This window comes from Bos mutus, chromosome 18, assembly GCF_027580195.1.
Source record: "Bos mutus isolate GX-2022 chromosome 18, NWIPB_WYAK_1.1, whole genome shotgun sequence".
NCBI lineage: Eukaryota > Metazoa > Chordata > Mammalia > Artiodactyla > Bovidae > Bos > Bos mutus.
In genome coordinates, this window is record NC_091634.1 from 6,895,679 (window position 1) to 6,910,648 (window position 14,970).

At 51.7% G+C, this 14,970-nt stretch overlaps 1 protein-coding gene across 1 annotated transcript; it reads left to right on the top strand.

The window, feature by feature from the left end:
* Positions 1 to 24: 24 nt before the first annotated feature.
* Positions 25 to 11,277, top strand: NOSIP (nitric oxide synthase interacting protein). Its single transcript, XM_070387337.1, has 9 exons — positions 25 to 173; positions 7,876 to 8,048; positions 8,610 to 8,715; positions 9,560 to 9,641; positions 10,060 to 10,222; positions 10,312 to 10,430; positions 10,610 to 10,797; positions 10,912 to 11,020; positions 11,173 to 11,277. Exons 2-9 carry the CDS (start codon positions 7,979 to 7,981, stop codon positions 11,242 to 11,244), a joined length of 909 nt encoding a protein of 302 aa, XP_070243438.1. The 5' UTR covers positions 25 to 173; positions 7,876 to 7,978; the 3' UTR covers positions 11,245 to 11,277.
* The last annotated feature ends 3,693 nt before the right edge of the window (positions 11,278 to 14,970 follow it).

Genomic DNA, 14,970 nt, shown 5'->3' on the forward strand with positions numbered 1-14,970 from the left:
AAAAAGAAAGGAGAATTTATGAAGCCAGAAGAGCTATCTCCGCCTTTAGGGGCAGAACTACTTCCGATCTCTTCCCCGGGCGGAAGCGTCGGAGCGGAGAGGGAAAACAGCGCTCCTTTCCGGTGTAGGGGTACTGTTGAAGTAGCCACCGAGGAAAGAGGGTCGTCTGTGAGGTGAGTTCTAGGCGGTAGAAGACTAGTGTTAGTGCGATTGCCTTCCTGTGGGCAAGAGTCTTGTGGTCCTGAGGGAGACTGGGACAATATTTTGAAATGCTGACTTACTGGCAGTTATTAATAGAGCGCTCTAGGTGCCTCAAGTTTAAAGCCGAATTGGAGGTGCTTTAAATCCCTTTAGGTAGCCAAACCTTCATCCGGCAGTTCTCCCGAGAGTATTAATTCCAGTGCAGACGAATGGGCTGCGGATCCCAGGGCACGGAAGAGACTGGGACTCCTGGAGGTCTAAGGAGTGATATTGAATGAGAAGCAACCCCCGCACCCCCTTTCTTGGCCTCAGTTTCTCAGATCGTGATGGGGAGAGCGGGGAAGGGTTGTGCAGTCGCCGCCGCTGCCTCCTTGCACCTTTTTGACAGGCCCTTCCCTCTTGGAGTTGCTGTAGGTTAACGTTTTCCTCTGTGGAACTTTGGGGTTAGGCAGTCCTAGGTTCTCACCTTGATGGTGCTGCCGATTCGTTGTGAACTGAGGTCTTGATGGATCCTTAAAGCAGTTTTACTGTAATATTTTACTATGAAAGTGTCCCACCTGTCAGGTTAATGTCTCTTCCTCCATTCTTGTCTCGTGGCAACAAAAATTTGGAGCAATGGACGAAAAGGTGTAGAACAACAGACAAGTTACAGCTCCATTCAGCTCAAGCAGATAATCTTTTATTAATCCAACACTCCGTAGGAGTCCTCCTCATCCTTCCTGTCAAGCCTCCCTCTTTACACTTCCAGTCTTCTTTTGGCTTTGCCCCGTTCAAAGTAGGGCTTCTACCCACCACCAGTCAATGAAAGGGAATAGAAATAAGCATACGCTCAATGATTTAATTATAAATTGTATAGCTGCAGGCTGTGTTGGTTATGTCTTAATAGGCTCCTAACTGCCTCACCGCAGGTAAGGTTACTTGGAGAGGCCCCTGTGGTCATTTTGTATCCACTGTGTGAATAGGATACCTGTGCAGGAGTTGAAAAGTCTCTGTGGTTATATTTGTAGCATATTTGTGAGCTCTCCTGGGTGTGTCTCCTTCAGCCAGGCTTCCCCTCCTTGCTCATGTCTAACTTCCTACCTAACACAACTTACATAAAAGTGGGATCATAATATAAAAATTCCTATGGCCAGAGTTTCTGTTTATTAATACTTTTGCCATATTGGCTGGGTATTTTTTTTAATTAAATATATAAGGCAAAGCCTGTCTATCGTGACATTTCACCCCTAAATACTTTAAGATACATGTGTAAAAAGCAGAGACATTTTCACAACATTAAACTAACTATACCTCAACTTTTTAAAAATTTTTCAACAATTTTTTTTTTAATTTTAAAAAGCATCAGATCAGATCAGTCGCTCAGTCGTGTCCGACTCTGCGACCCCATGAATCACAGCATGCCAGGCCTCCCTGTCCATCACCAACTCCCGGAGTTCACTCAGACTCACGTCCATCGAGTCAGTGATGCCATCCAGCCATCTCATCCTCTGTCGTCCCCTTCTCCTCTTGCCCCCAATCCCTCCCAGCATCAGAGTCTTTTCCAATGAGTCAACTCTTTGCATGAGGTGGCCAAAGTACTGGAGTTTCAGCTTTAGCATCGTTCCTTCCAAAGAAATCCCAGGGCTGATCTCCTTTAGAATGGACTGGTTGGACCTCCTTGCAGTCCAAGGGACTCTCAAGAGTCTTCTCCAACACCACAGTTCAAAAGCATCAATTCTTCGGTGCTCAGCCTTCTTCACAGTCCAACTCTCACATCCATACATGACCACAGGAAAAACCATAGCCTTGACTAGACGAACCTTTGTTGGCAAAGTAATGTCTCTGCTTTTGAATATGCCATCTAGGTTGGCCATAACTTTCCTTCCAAGGAGTAAGCGTCTTTTAATTTCATGGCTGCAATCACCATCTGCAGTGATTTTGGAGCCCAGAGAAATAAAGTCAGCCACTGCTTCCACTGTTTCCCCATCTATTTCCCATAAAGTGATGGGACCGGATGCCATGATCTTCGTTTTCAGGCACACAAAAAAGCGGGAACATTTTCTTCCATGACCACAATACTATTATCATAATCGTATTATCATAATATCATACTATTATCATAATACTTACAAAAGCAACCCTAATAAAAATGTCATTTGTTTGAATCAGAATCAATTCAAATAATTGTTTTGTCTTTTAAATTCCTCTTAATTTCTAACAGTCTCCCCCTCCACACCATCCTGGTTTTTTTTCTTTTTAAATATTTATTTGTTTATTTGGCTGTGGTGGGTTTTAGTTGTGGCATATGGGATCTTTGATCTTCGTGATGGCATGTGGGATCAAACCTGGGTCCTCGGCATTACGAGCACAAAGTCTTCTAGTCACTGGACCACCAGGGAAGTCCAGTCATTTCTATTATTATAGTGCTTTTGTGATGTATTGACTGGATGGATGGTTCGTTTCATTGATTACACACCTACCCAGGCCCTATGGTTGGAAGTCGTTAACTGATACTATCATGCCATCTCTGTGCCCAGCCCCCACCCCCAGGTGCCAGGCAGTGCTGGGACCCAGCCTGGAGTCCAGCCCAGGCCCCACCTCTAGGGGGCTCCTAGTCTGGAGGGGGAAATTCTGAGATGGCTGTAATGGAGGTAAATCAGGGCGTTGTCAGAGCATCAGGAATGCCTCCCTCAGGTCCTGGGAGGAGGAAGCGGATGGGATTTCCAGGGCAGGGTAGGGGGTGCACCAGGCCCACAGGGATTTCCAGGAGCAGAGCCAGGCCCTGCCTGTAGGGCCCATTCCACACTGAGTCAGCACAGAGCCTGGGGCCACCTGCAGCCAGGCGGCACCAGCGATGGGATGGCCTCGGCCACAGACGCAGATGCCTGGGGCAACCCCCGGCTGCACTGGGCACCTTCTCCCTGCCTCTGTTTCCTTGTTTGTAGCAGCCATTTGTGCTGTGGGATTCGGTGGAGACTGAAAGTGAAAGTCGCTTGGTCAACTCTTTCCAACCCCATGGACTGTATTCTCCAGGCCAGAATACTGGAGTGGGTAGCCATTCCCTTCTTCTCCAAGGGATCTTCCCAACACAGAGATCGAACCCAGGTCTCCCACGTTGCAGGTGGATTCTTCAACGTCTGAGCCACCAGGGAAGCCCAAGAATACTGGAGTGGGTAGCCTATCCCTTCTCCAGGGGATCTTCCCAACCCAGGAATCGAACCAGGGTCTCCTGCATCGCAGGCAGATTCTTAACTGAGCTATCAGGGAAGCCCTGGGATTCAGTGGAGTTAACATGTATAAAGTGCTTATAACAGGGCTGGGTTTACCAAACCTCTTAGATGAATACCAGTCACTATTAATAGAAAAATCTCAGATGTTCCCCTTTGCTTTTAGGGAGCCTCCCTCCTTCCTGCTTCCGATACTTCCTATATCTGTCTGTGAATTCCTTGAATGTAATTGGCCCTTTGGGTTCCCTTAACACAGGCTGGCAACCCACTCCAGTACTCTTGCCTGGAAAATCCCATGGATGGAGGAGCCTGGTAGGCTGCAGTCCATGGGGTCCCTAGGAGTCAGACACGACTGAGCGGCTTCACTTTCACTTTTCACTTTCATGCATTGGAGAAGGAAATGGCAACCCACTCCAGTATTCTTGCCTGGAGAATCCCAGAGTCGGAGGAGCCTGGTGGGCTGCCATCTATGGGGTCGCACAGAGTCGGACACGACTGAAGCGACTTAGCAGCAGCAGCAGCAGCAACACAGGCCTACACCCCCCCTGGGACAGCCAGCAGCATCCATGTGACCCCATGCTCTTCTCAGGAGGGGACTTGTAGCATCCTTTAGTTCTTCTTTAGTTTTCTCATCCTTTAGTTCTCAGAGGGATCTCTGACCTCAGGATATTGAAGATTCAAACAAATCGACTGCAGAAAAAGACCTGGGGAGATAATAAGGGAGATTTGAATACCAGCTGGATAGTAGATGATGTTAAGGAATTATTAATGCATCCATGGTATTGTGATCATGTTTTTTAAACACAGTAGCCACGAGTCCCCAGAGGCTGTGGCGCACTTTGATACTTGTCTCAGGGCCCCGAGGGACTGTATTTTTTTTTTTTAATCACTTCATTTTAATTAATTTACATTCAAGCACCAATACTGGATTCAGTCCCTGGAAAACTTTTAAGTATGTCTGGGACAACCAGGATGTGTGAATGTACATTTGCTCCTGTAAATTTTATGAAATCTAAAATGTTGGACAAGTTCCTCCAGTGAAAATTGTTCTCTGAGTCGAGACATATTAAAAGGGTGGACTAGACTGTGGATTTTGAAGATTTCTTGGGAGAATGGGAGTGGATTAGCCTTTCTTCTCGGATTGTGACCTCCCTGGGAGGACTGCCAGCTGTCACGTGACTAAGGGGGGGCGGCTCTGGAGCCCAAGTGCCGGGTTCAAGTCCGGCTCTGTTGCCAGGGGGGCTCCACGGGCCTGGTTTCTCCTCTGTAAGAGGGGAAGGTTGATAAATAATAGCTGCTCTTACTTGGATGTGTCCTCTCTGAAGTGCTAGTGTTCTGTTTTCTGAGCCTGTCCTAACTGAGGAGACCATAAACCTGCCCACCCCAGTCAGCGGTTGTCAGACTTCTTGGTCTCAGGATCTTAAAAATCAGCAAGGACTCCAAAAAGCTTTTGTGTGTGGAAGTTCGATCCATCATAGTTGGCCACATCAGGGGACTTCCCTGGTGGTCCACTGGTTAGGACTCCGCACTTTCACTGCTGAAGGCCTGGGTTTGATCCCTGGTCCAGAAACTAAGATCCTGTAAGCCACAAGTGCGGCCAAAGGAAAAAAGATTTGCCTTATAAGATGAAAACAGACATGAAAGGGTCTTTATTGAAATATTCAAATAACAAAAAACTCATCTTAAAGTATACAACTCTGGTTTTTCATATAATCACTATTTTTGTAACCATCTCCACTTTCGGATTTCAGGACATTTTCATCACTGCAGAAAGAAACCCCATCCCCCTTAGCAGCCTCTCCCCACTCCCGTCCTCCCTTCTCCCAGCGGGTGGCAGCCACCAGTCTCCTTTCTGTTTCTGTGGATCTGCCCATTCTGGACCTTTCATATAAACGGAATCAACAATAGGGCCTTTTGTACCTGGCTTCTTTCACTCCGTACCAGACATTTTTTAAAGCCAGGGTTGTACAAGTACAAGTCGCACAGCCTCTGGAAAACTCCACCAGACGCTCATTAGGGAATGAGAGGAACAGAGGCAAATACATATTGATGTCATGGAAATCGTTCTGTGGGCCCCCTGAAAGTATCTTAGGGACCCCTGGGGTCTTGGCAGACCTTACTTTGAGAACCACTGGCTTAGGCAAGTGGCTTCACTTCTGTGCCTCTGTTTGCCTGTCTCCAAAGTGGAGATGCCGATGGAGCAGACCTCAGAGGGTGGCTGAAGTTGGACGCTTGACGACATGAGGCCGCGGGGAGTTGGCCTAGGGGTCAGGGGTCAAGCAGTGTCCCTTGTGCTTATTCCCGTGACAGCCCAGAGAAGTGATGATCCCTCTCTAGCAGTTCCTCTCTTCTCAGAGAGAAAATGTCCCAGTCCACAAAGCCAAAGAGCTTGGCCACAAGACAGGCAGCCCAGTGCCAAATACCACGGAGGGTCAAGGCAGTTGACAACTAAGAATAGAGTGGGGAATTTGTCCCTGCGGAGGTGAACTCGACCTTCATGAGTGGTGATGGGTGGGGGAATGGGGCGGAAGCCAGGGGGCCAGGGTGGAGGAGGGGGGTGGCAGGTGAGCCGGGGAGGCAGCAGGTGCCTGACACCTGCTCCAAAGCTGGGGGGTGAGGGGAAGCCTGAGGAGGGGCCGTGGGTCGAGTTGGGGTGTTTCACCAAGGTGAACCGCTGCATGCAGCACAGTGGCTGTGGCTGGAGTGACAGGAATGTTCCACATCGCAATTGGGGCAGTAGTTAGGAGGGTGTATGCATCTGTCAAAACACATCAACTGCATCTTACGGGTCTGTGCATCTATTCTCTGTAAATGTACCTACTGGGAGGAAGACGCCAGTAGGGGGCGTGCAAGGTCCATAAGTTCCAGGAGAGGTTTATGTTTTGAAAGAGAAAGGCAAGTTTCTGAAAGCATCACAAACCAGAGAAATAAAGATGAAGTTGCTTTTTCATATTTTGGGAGCCCCTGGTGGTGCCCCCACCCCTGCCTTCTGACTCCTCCTTGCAGCCGGAGAACTGGAGAGAATAATTTCCTGAGCATTCCATAGCCAGACTCTGTGTATGACCTCATTTAATCCACACAGCCATCCAGTTAACATCAGGTTCAGCCCATGGTTCTCCGCACCTCTTACCCAAAGGGCGCTGAAAGGGAATTACCCATCCAGAGTCACCGCCAGGAGAGGGCCAAGGCCAGGCAGAAGGTCTTATTCCATTGATCCCATCAACCCTTAGCTTGTTCGATTGATTTACTCTTGTTAAAAGGGGATTACTCTTGTAATCCCCCTAGTCTTCCACTAGCTGGTAAAGACCCTGCCTACCAATGTGGGAGATGTAGGAGATGTGGGCTCAGTCCCTGGGTTGGGAAGATCCCCTGGAGGAGGACATGGCAGCCCACCCCTATATTCTGGCTTGGAGAATCCCACTGACAGAGGAGCCTGGTGGGCTGCAGTCCATGGGGTCTCAGAGAGTGGGACAGGACTGAAGCGACTGAGCATGCGTGCATCCATCCCCTATCCAGTCCCCTCCCTTACGTGGGCAGCCATTGTTACATGCTTGATCCTTTTGTTTGCAGGTGTTCAAAATGTAATGTTTGGTGCACGTGTAGATTGTTTTCTTTCCTTTTCACCCAGTGCCATGGCTTTAAGATCCACCCATGATGCTCTGTACACACCCAGTCAGTTGCATCTCACTGCTGGGTGGTCTCCTTGGTGGGCACTCACTGTCCGTTTCACCAGGGTGGGATATTCAGTTGCCTTCAGCTCCCCTCCAGGATAAACGACACCGCTGTGAACATCCTCGTACATGCTCCCCCAGCACCCCCTGCGGGGGCTCCTCTTGCCAGCCCTCACCCTGGCCTTAGCACGTGCTCACGGTGCCACCCGCCGCCCTGGAGAGAGGAGCACAGTGACGTCTCGTCCTGGTTCTCCTGTGAGGAGAGCTTGAGGCATCCACCTGTCAGTCTTTGGGCCGCTCCTGTAACTCACCTGTTCTCACCCTTGGCGCGTTTTCCTATCAGGGTAGCTGGGTTTTTCTGGTTGATTTACCAGTCAGTTCTCCCTCTAACACTTGTTTTGAAAACCTGGAATTTTTTCCAATGCAAATGACACATGAGGGAACAACTTGAGCAACAGGCGCACTGCACCTAAGCGAATCCAGACTCGCTCAGTTGAAATGGGCGTGTAGCATCCACATGGGCTCGAGAACCCAGAGCATCTGCCTGGCGCTTCCGTCTCCCACGTGAGTTCTGGCCCCACCCATTGCCTCGGATGCCAGAACTTTCTGTCAGATTGCACGTAACCCTCCTTCCACCACCTCAGGATAACTCGCAACTTGTGCCCCTTCCAACACCACTTCCAGAAGCAAACTTCAGGTCTTTTTCAGGATGGAGTGCTTTTTTTTTTTTTTGAGGGTAGAGGCCTTTCTTAACCATTTAATGAGTACAAAACTATCTTCCCCTGCCCCACTGCCAGCTTCCCCATCAGGTCAGCTCGGGGACCATAAAGGTCCAGTCCTCTCTGTGTGGGCTCCCTCCGGTCACCACCGCCTTGCAGCTACCCCTTCCTCCCCGCCGGGATGACGCGGCACGGCAAGAACTGCACAGCAGGGGCCGTCTACACCTACCATGAGAAAAAGAAGGACACAGGTACTGGGTTTGCGAGGGGGGCAAATGGACCCCAAAATGCCCAGGTCGCTCACTTTGCCCCTCTGGTTGAGCTTGCTATGTGTGTCTTTCTCCTGACCGTGTTAACATAGCCCATGTGACTGATGGTCATAACCAGAGACATAACAGCCCACACAAGCCAACAACCTTTTCCCTGCCTGTACATTAAGTGCCTTCCTGCTTGAATTCGACTAAGCCTCCTAAACACCCACAGAGGAAGGAATCAGTGTTGTCAGCCCATATTCCAGATGGGGAAACTGAGGCCCAGAGAGATGCGGGCGCTTGAGCTGGGTCCCAGAGCCAGAAGGCCCGAGGGGAGTCAGCCACGAGCCTCTTCCCTCAGCTGGCCCTCGGGCTGCCTCAGAGCCTGTCACTTACCCTCTGGGGATGAACACCTCCTGTGGATGTGCCCCGCTCCCAACACACAGACCCCGGGCACAAGCGCCCCCCACCTCTGTTGTGTCCTCGCTGTGCCTTTCTCTCCGGATTTGTACAGGGGCACGTCCCCTGTCTCTCCGTCCGTCTGTGTGTTCCTGTCCCCAGCGGCCTCAGGCTATGGCACCCAGAACATTCGACTGAGCCGGGATGCCGTCAAGGACTTCGACTGCTGCTGCCTCTCGCTGCAGCCCTGCCACGACCCTGTCGTCACGTAAGCTGGGCACGTGGGTGGGCTGGTCGGGGGGCAAAGGGCAAGAGAGGGGCTGTACAGCCAAGGCACCCTAGACAAGCCACCTACCTTCCCGGAGCCTCGGTGTTCCCTCTGATAACTGGGCACGATCCTAGTATACTTCACGGGGTGTGGGAGAGAATACGCTCATAATAGAGGGTAGGGCTCCTGGGACACCGCCAGCCCATGATAACAGTTCACAGAGTGCTTCCCGTTATCTGCCTCTTGACTGCAGAAGCTTCCCTGGTGACTCACATGGTAAAGTGTCTACCTGCAGTGTGGGAGACCCAGGTTCAATCCCTGGGTTGGAAAGATCCTCTGGAGAAGGAAATGGCAACCCACTCTAGTACCTTTGCCTGGAAAATTCCATGGACAGAGGAGCCTGGTAGGCTACAGTCCATGGGGTCGCAAAGAGTCAGAGATGACTGAGCGACTTCACTTCCCTCACTTGACTGCAGAGATCCAGCTGATGCCACATAAGCCATACCCCCCAGGCAAACCCTTATCAGGCGGGACATTCCAAGGGCTTAGAAGTACCCTCCCAGGAGCCAGGCACAGGCCAGGCCTTTGGTTGGAATATGCAGGGTGTGGACGACCTTGGCTTCCTGAGCTAACCCTTTATGGCACGAGATTTTCCCCTATGTGTTGGAGCACATTACAAAGCCAGGAGAGTTAAAACGGCGCAGTCACCTCAGAGAGCTAAGCAGAGCCCTGAGTGAGCTGCTGCCTGTAAGATGCTTAGGGGGTCTCCAGGACAGAGAGCTGATGTTTGGCGGGTGGCTGTTAACTACTGGCCATGCTTTCTTGTCCTATCCTGTCTTTGCAGCCCAGATGGCTACCTGTATGAGCGGGAAGCAATCCTCGAGTACATTTTGCACCAGAAGAAGGAAATTGCCCGGCAGATGAAGGTGAGCCTGTTTTATGGGTGAAGAAACTGGGGCCAGGAGAGGTCACAGCACTTTCTAGAGGCCACAGAGCTCATCAGTGACAGAGGCAGGGTTGAGCTCTGGCAGTCTGTCTCCAGCCAAGCTGTTGACCACTCTGCTGCCAAGGGACAGAAAAGCCACCGAGTCCCAAACCAGCTAAAAGGGAAATGGTTCGGGCATCCTACAGTTGATGGGAGGAACCAGCCAAGGCAGCAGACACACGGCATATGACTGCGGCCACCAGCCGGCACCAAACAGAGCCTCTGCCAGGAGTGTCCCCTGGGTGGGTCCCGGTTTACCCTCCTTTAAATTCAGAGAGCCACCCTGCCCCCACCTAGGGTGCCCCAAACCCACAACCCACAGGAGGGTGCCCGGCTCATTGCTCCCTGGCTGCCTGCAGGCCTACGAGAAGCAGCGGGGCGCCCGGCGAGAGGAGCAGAAGGAGCTGCAGCGGGCAGCGGCGCAGGACCACGTGCGGGGCTTCCTGGAGAAGGAGGCAGCCATCGTGAGCCGGCCCCTCAACCCCTTCACGCCCAAGGCCGCCTCGGCAGGGAACGGCCCAGGTGAGAGAGATGAGTCTGCAGGTGGGGGGGGGGGTCCCACAGGTGCCTCCGTGGGTGCGGCATCCTAGCCCCTCCCCCCCTCCCCACAGACAATGCCCAACCCGGGTGCAGTGCGGGCCCTGCAGGCAAGGACAAGGACAAAGCGCTGCCCAGCTTCTGGATCCCGTCGCTGACCCCCGAGGCGAAGGCCACGAAGCTGGAGAAGCCGGTGAGCCCCCTACCCCAGCGCGCGCCTGTGCGTACTCTTTGCCAGAGAGGGCCAGGTTCACCCCCTCACACACACCCCCCGCCCAAACGGGGGTCCTGAAGGTCCCCTCACCATCCTCCCACCACCCGGCTCCAGCGCCGCCTGCTGACCCTGCCTCCCTCCCCCACCCCTACCCCCAGTCGCGCATCGTGACCTGCCCCATGTCCGGGAAGCCGCTGCGCATGTCCGACTTGACGCCGGTGCGCTTCACGCCGCTGGACAGCTCCGTGGACCGCGTGGGGCTCATCACGCGCAGCGAGCGCTACGTGTGCGCCGTGACCCGCGACAGCCTGAGCAACGCCACGCCGTGCGCCGTGCTGCGGCCCTCGTGAGTCACCAAGGGGACAGGCCGGGGACCTGCTGGACACGGCGGGCGCAGGTGTGGCCCACTGTCTGGGGCGGGGCCCCTGATCCACACCCCCCACCCTCACCTTCACCGCAGTGGGGCTGTGGTCACCCTGGAGTGCGTGGAGAAGCTGATTCGCAAGGACATGGTGGACCCGGTGACCGGGGAGAAGCTCACGGACCGTGACATCATCGTGCTGCAGCGGGTGAGTGGCGCCCCCTGGCCTTCCGGTAACCCTGCCCTCCTCCTAGAGGCCCCGCCCTTTTATTTTAGCCCCGCCCTCATCAAGCCAGGGCCTCCTCAGCCAGCCTCACCTCCGCAGCTAGGGAACCCTCATGGCACCCTCTCCTCCTACAGGGCGGCACCGGCTTCGCGGGCTCCGGAGTGAAGCTGCAGGCGGAGAAGTCCCGGCCGGTGATGCAGGCCTGAGCGCGGGAAACCAAATAAAAGGGGCTTGGACGCTACTGGCCATGTGGCGCCTTCATTCACCGCACCGGAGCCCAGGAGCCCGGGAATGGCGTGCGCTCCGGAATGACTGTGCTTTGAAAGCCTGGTCTAGGAATGTTTGGTGTGGTCTCACGTTAAGAGTGAAGTCTGAATGGAATGCAAACAAACAGCTGTAAATGGGTTGAGTGGCCCCAAGTCGGAATGTGAGCTGCGACCACCGGAGGGCGCCACGTTAACGGGGTAGATGGAAATCCCCGCTCATTCCTTTTGAGTTAAACCAAATTTGAAGCCTGGGAGCTTTAGCGGCACGTGTCTCCCATTGCAAAGTGTAATAAGACACCCAAAGGAAATGAAGTGCTGTGTCTGTGAGAGAGAGAAAGTTAGGCACCCGGTCTAGAGAAGGCTGTGAGGAACACCCCCTCCCCCGCCGGCTGGAGGGTGGAGAGGAAGAGGAAACCGCAGTGCAAAAGCCCAGAGGCAGCAATGTGCTTGGCGGGTGTGAAGAGTGGGAGGAGGTCAGAGCAACCCGGTCTGGTGGACCTGCCTGGAGCTCGGACTCGGCTGGGAGGGCAGGGGGGCCCTTTCAAGCTACGTTTTTAATAACCGCTGAGTCAGAAAAACAGACCCTGTGCAGTGTGGAGAACCAGAGCTAAAAGCTGCAAAATACGGCAGAGTGTAAAAATAAAGACTGGAAGTCCTGCCTCTCAGAGCGATCCCCGGGTTCTGTCCTGCCAGGTCTTCATCAGCCAGGTCTTTCTCAGAGGAGTTTTTTCCACCAAAGAGATTTCCATGCACATACTTCTCCGTTCATTGAACAGTCTCTGCCCTTTCATTTTGGAAAATGGTCTTGTCATCCAAAGCCCAGACGAGATTCATAAGTGTCCTTGAATGCTAGGCAAGCTCATGTCTGGTGTAGGACCAGGGGGTGCATCTGGGGTGCTGCAGGGAAGAGTTATCAGTAGGAGGGTGGGTCATCCTTGCTTGCACCCTGGGGAGCCCCCAAAACCCAGCATTTCCTCCCTCAGACATTTCTAGAACCTTCATGCCCTGCTCTTGGGATCCCAGTCTCCAGAAACTAGCTGAGGTGCTGCTGACACTCAGGGCGCCCTTGCTCTCTGGGCCTGTCGGTCTACAGTGTGTGCAAGTCCTGGCCACAATCTTGAGGGAAGAATGCTTGTACCCATTTTGCAGAATAGCTCACTGAGGCTGAGAAAGCTGGCCCAAAGTCACACTGCTCAAGGCCATAGCTGAACCCAGGTTCCCCCAGAGATCAGCCACCTCTGGATCCCCTTGTTCAGTCCTGCCCTTCCCCCCTATCATTTTATGCTTCCTCCTCCCTCAGACTTTACACACTGCCACCCACACACCTCTCCACTGTGGCAAGCTCTCACCCCATCCTTTTATACCCAGAGTGATGAGATTAGCCCTCCCTGCTAAGCTAAGTCACTTCAGTCATGTCCGACTCTGCAACCCCATGGACGGCAGCCCACCAGGCTCCCCCATCCCTGGGATTCTCCAGGCAAGAACACTGGAGTGGGTTGCCATTTCCTTCTCCAGTGCATGAAAGTGAAAACTGAAAGTGAAGTCGCTCAGTCGTGTCCGACTCTTAGCGACCCCATGGACTGCAGCCTACCAGGCTCCTCCGTCCATGGGATCTTCCAGGCTAAACACGCCCAATCTCTGTCCTCCCTAAGAGCCTTTAACTACCCGGAGTCTTCTCTTGGAACCACATCCACCCAAGGACTCCAATCCTGTTTATGTGTGGTACAGGCCATTCACTACCCCAAATAAAGACTTAAAGGTGCAACTTGGAAATCCCAGATTTCCACAAGAAGCCTAAATCTCACTCCTTAATTCACAGGCCCTTTGAGATACCCTTTCCTGGGAGGGGTAGGGTGCAAGTCAAGGTCTTAGCTCTAAGAAATAGGTTTTCTTTAAGATTTCAAATGTAACAAGGAGAGGAAGCAAGAGTCAGACCACAGCAGAAGCTAAGGGTGGGACGGGAAGTGGAGACAAATTTTGTCTTTTCTCAGCAGAGGTTCTCTAGATGGTGGTCTACAGTTTAGAGCAAGAAATGGGCATGGGGTGGGGGATGCTGCGCTTATCTTGACCTTCAGCATCAGCTAGCCCACAGCATTTTAGGACAATTATGATTACTGGTTGAGATTTTTTAATGGGGAGACTTTTCTAGAAAGGGAGAACTATATATACAGAGAGCAAATTGTTGGTGTCTAGGGGAGCAGGAGAGATTGACTGCAAGGCTGGCATAATAAGAATTTGGGGCAGCATGATGGATCTGTTCAGTATCTTAATTGTGGTGGTCGGATGACTGATTTATCAAAACTCATAGACCTATACAGCAAAACAACTGGACTTTATCTGAATCAAAATTTTAAAATGCAAAAGGGGATATTGTGCAAGTAGATTTTCATATCCCTTTAAAAATGAGCATAGCAATTCCACTCTTAAACATAGACCCAAGAAAATAGAAAACAATGTTCATGCAGAAACTTCGACATGAATGATTCTGCCGCTGCTGCTGCCAAGTCGCTTCACTCGTGTCCGACTCTGTGTGACCCCATAGACGGCAGCCCACCAGGCTCCCCCGTCCCTGGGATTCTCCAGGCAAGAACACTGGAGTGGGCTGCCATTTCCTTCTCCAGTGCATGAAAGTGAAAATTGAAAGGGAAGTCGCTCAGTCGTGTCCGACTCTGTGCGACCCCATTGACTGAAGCCCACCAGGCTCCACCAGTCCTGGGATTCTCATCAAGAACACTGGAGTGGGGATTCTCCAGTGCATGAAAGTGAAAATTGCTGGCTCAGGGTGCCACCCATGGACTGCAGCCCACCAGGCTCCTCCATCCATGGGATTCTCAGGCAAGAGGAATGATCTCTAGAATGCAGCAGTAATCTTCTAATAGCCCCAGAGTAGAAACAACCCAAATGTCCATTAGCTGATGAATGGGTAAACAAAATGGGCTGAATCCATGCAATGAAATATTACTCAGACATAAGGAATGATGTTCTGATCCATACTACAAAGTGGATAAGCCTTGAAAGCACTATACAAAGTAAAAAGTCAGACGAAAGGTCACACTCTGTTACATAAAATGTCCAGAATAGGCAAATCCATAGAGACAGAAAATAAATTAGTGGTTACCAGGGGCTGAAGGGAGGAGGGAAGTTGGACGTTTCTTTGAAGACCTACAAGACTTTCTAGAACTAACACCCCCCCCCCAAAGATGCCCTTTTCATTATAGGGGACTGGAATGAAAAAGTAGGAAGTCAAGAGATACCTCGACTAACAGGCAAATTTGGCCTTGGAGTGCAGAATGAAGCAGGGCAAAGGCTAATAGAGTTTTGCCAAGAGAACGCACTGGTCATACCAAACACCCTCTTCCAACAACACAAGAGAATGCTCTACACATGGACATCACCAGATGGTCAACACCGAAATCAGATTGATTATATTCTTTGCAGCCAAAGATGGAGAAGCTCTATACAATCAGCAAAATCAAGACTAGGAGCCGACTGTGGCTCAGATCATGAACTCCTTATTGCCAATTTCAGACTTAAATTGAAGAAAGGAGGGAAAACCACTGGACCATTCAGGTATGACCTAAATCAAATCCCTTACAATTATACAGTGGAAGTGACAAATAGATTCAAGGGATTAGATCTGATAGAGTGCCTGAAGAACTATGGTCT

What these genes read in the sequence shown, in the direction of transcription:
- NOSIP (XM_070387337.1), top strand. Translation starts at nt 7,979, where the DNA reads ATGACGCGGCACGGCAAGAACTGCACAGCAGGGGCCGTCTACACCTAC. An exon ending in CTCGGCAGGGAACGGCCCAG is followed by an intron (nt 10,223 to 10,311) that starts GTGAGAGAGATG and finishes CCCTCCCCACAG; the next exon opens with ACAATGCCCAACCCGGGTGC. An exon ending in ACATCATCGTGCTGCAGCGG is followed by an intron (nt 11,021 to 11,172) that starts GTGAGTGGCGCC and finishes CTCCTCCTACAG; the next exon opens with GGCGGCACCGGCTTCGCGGG.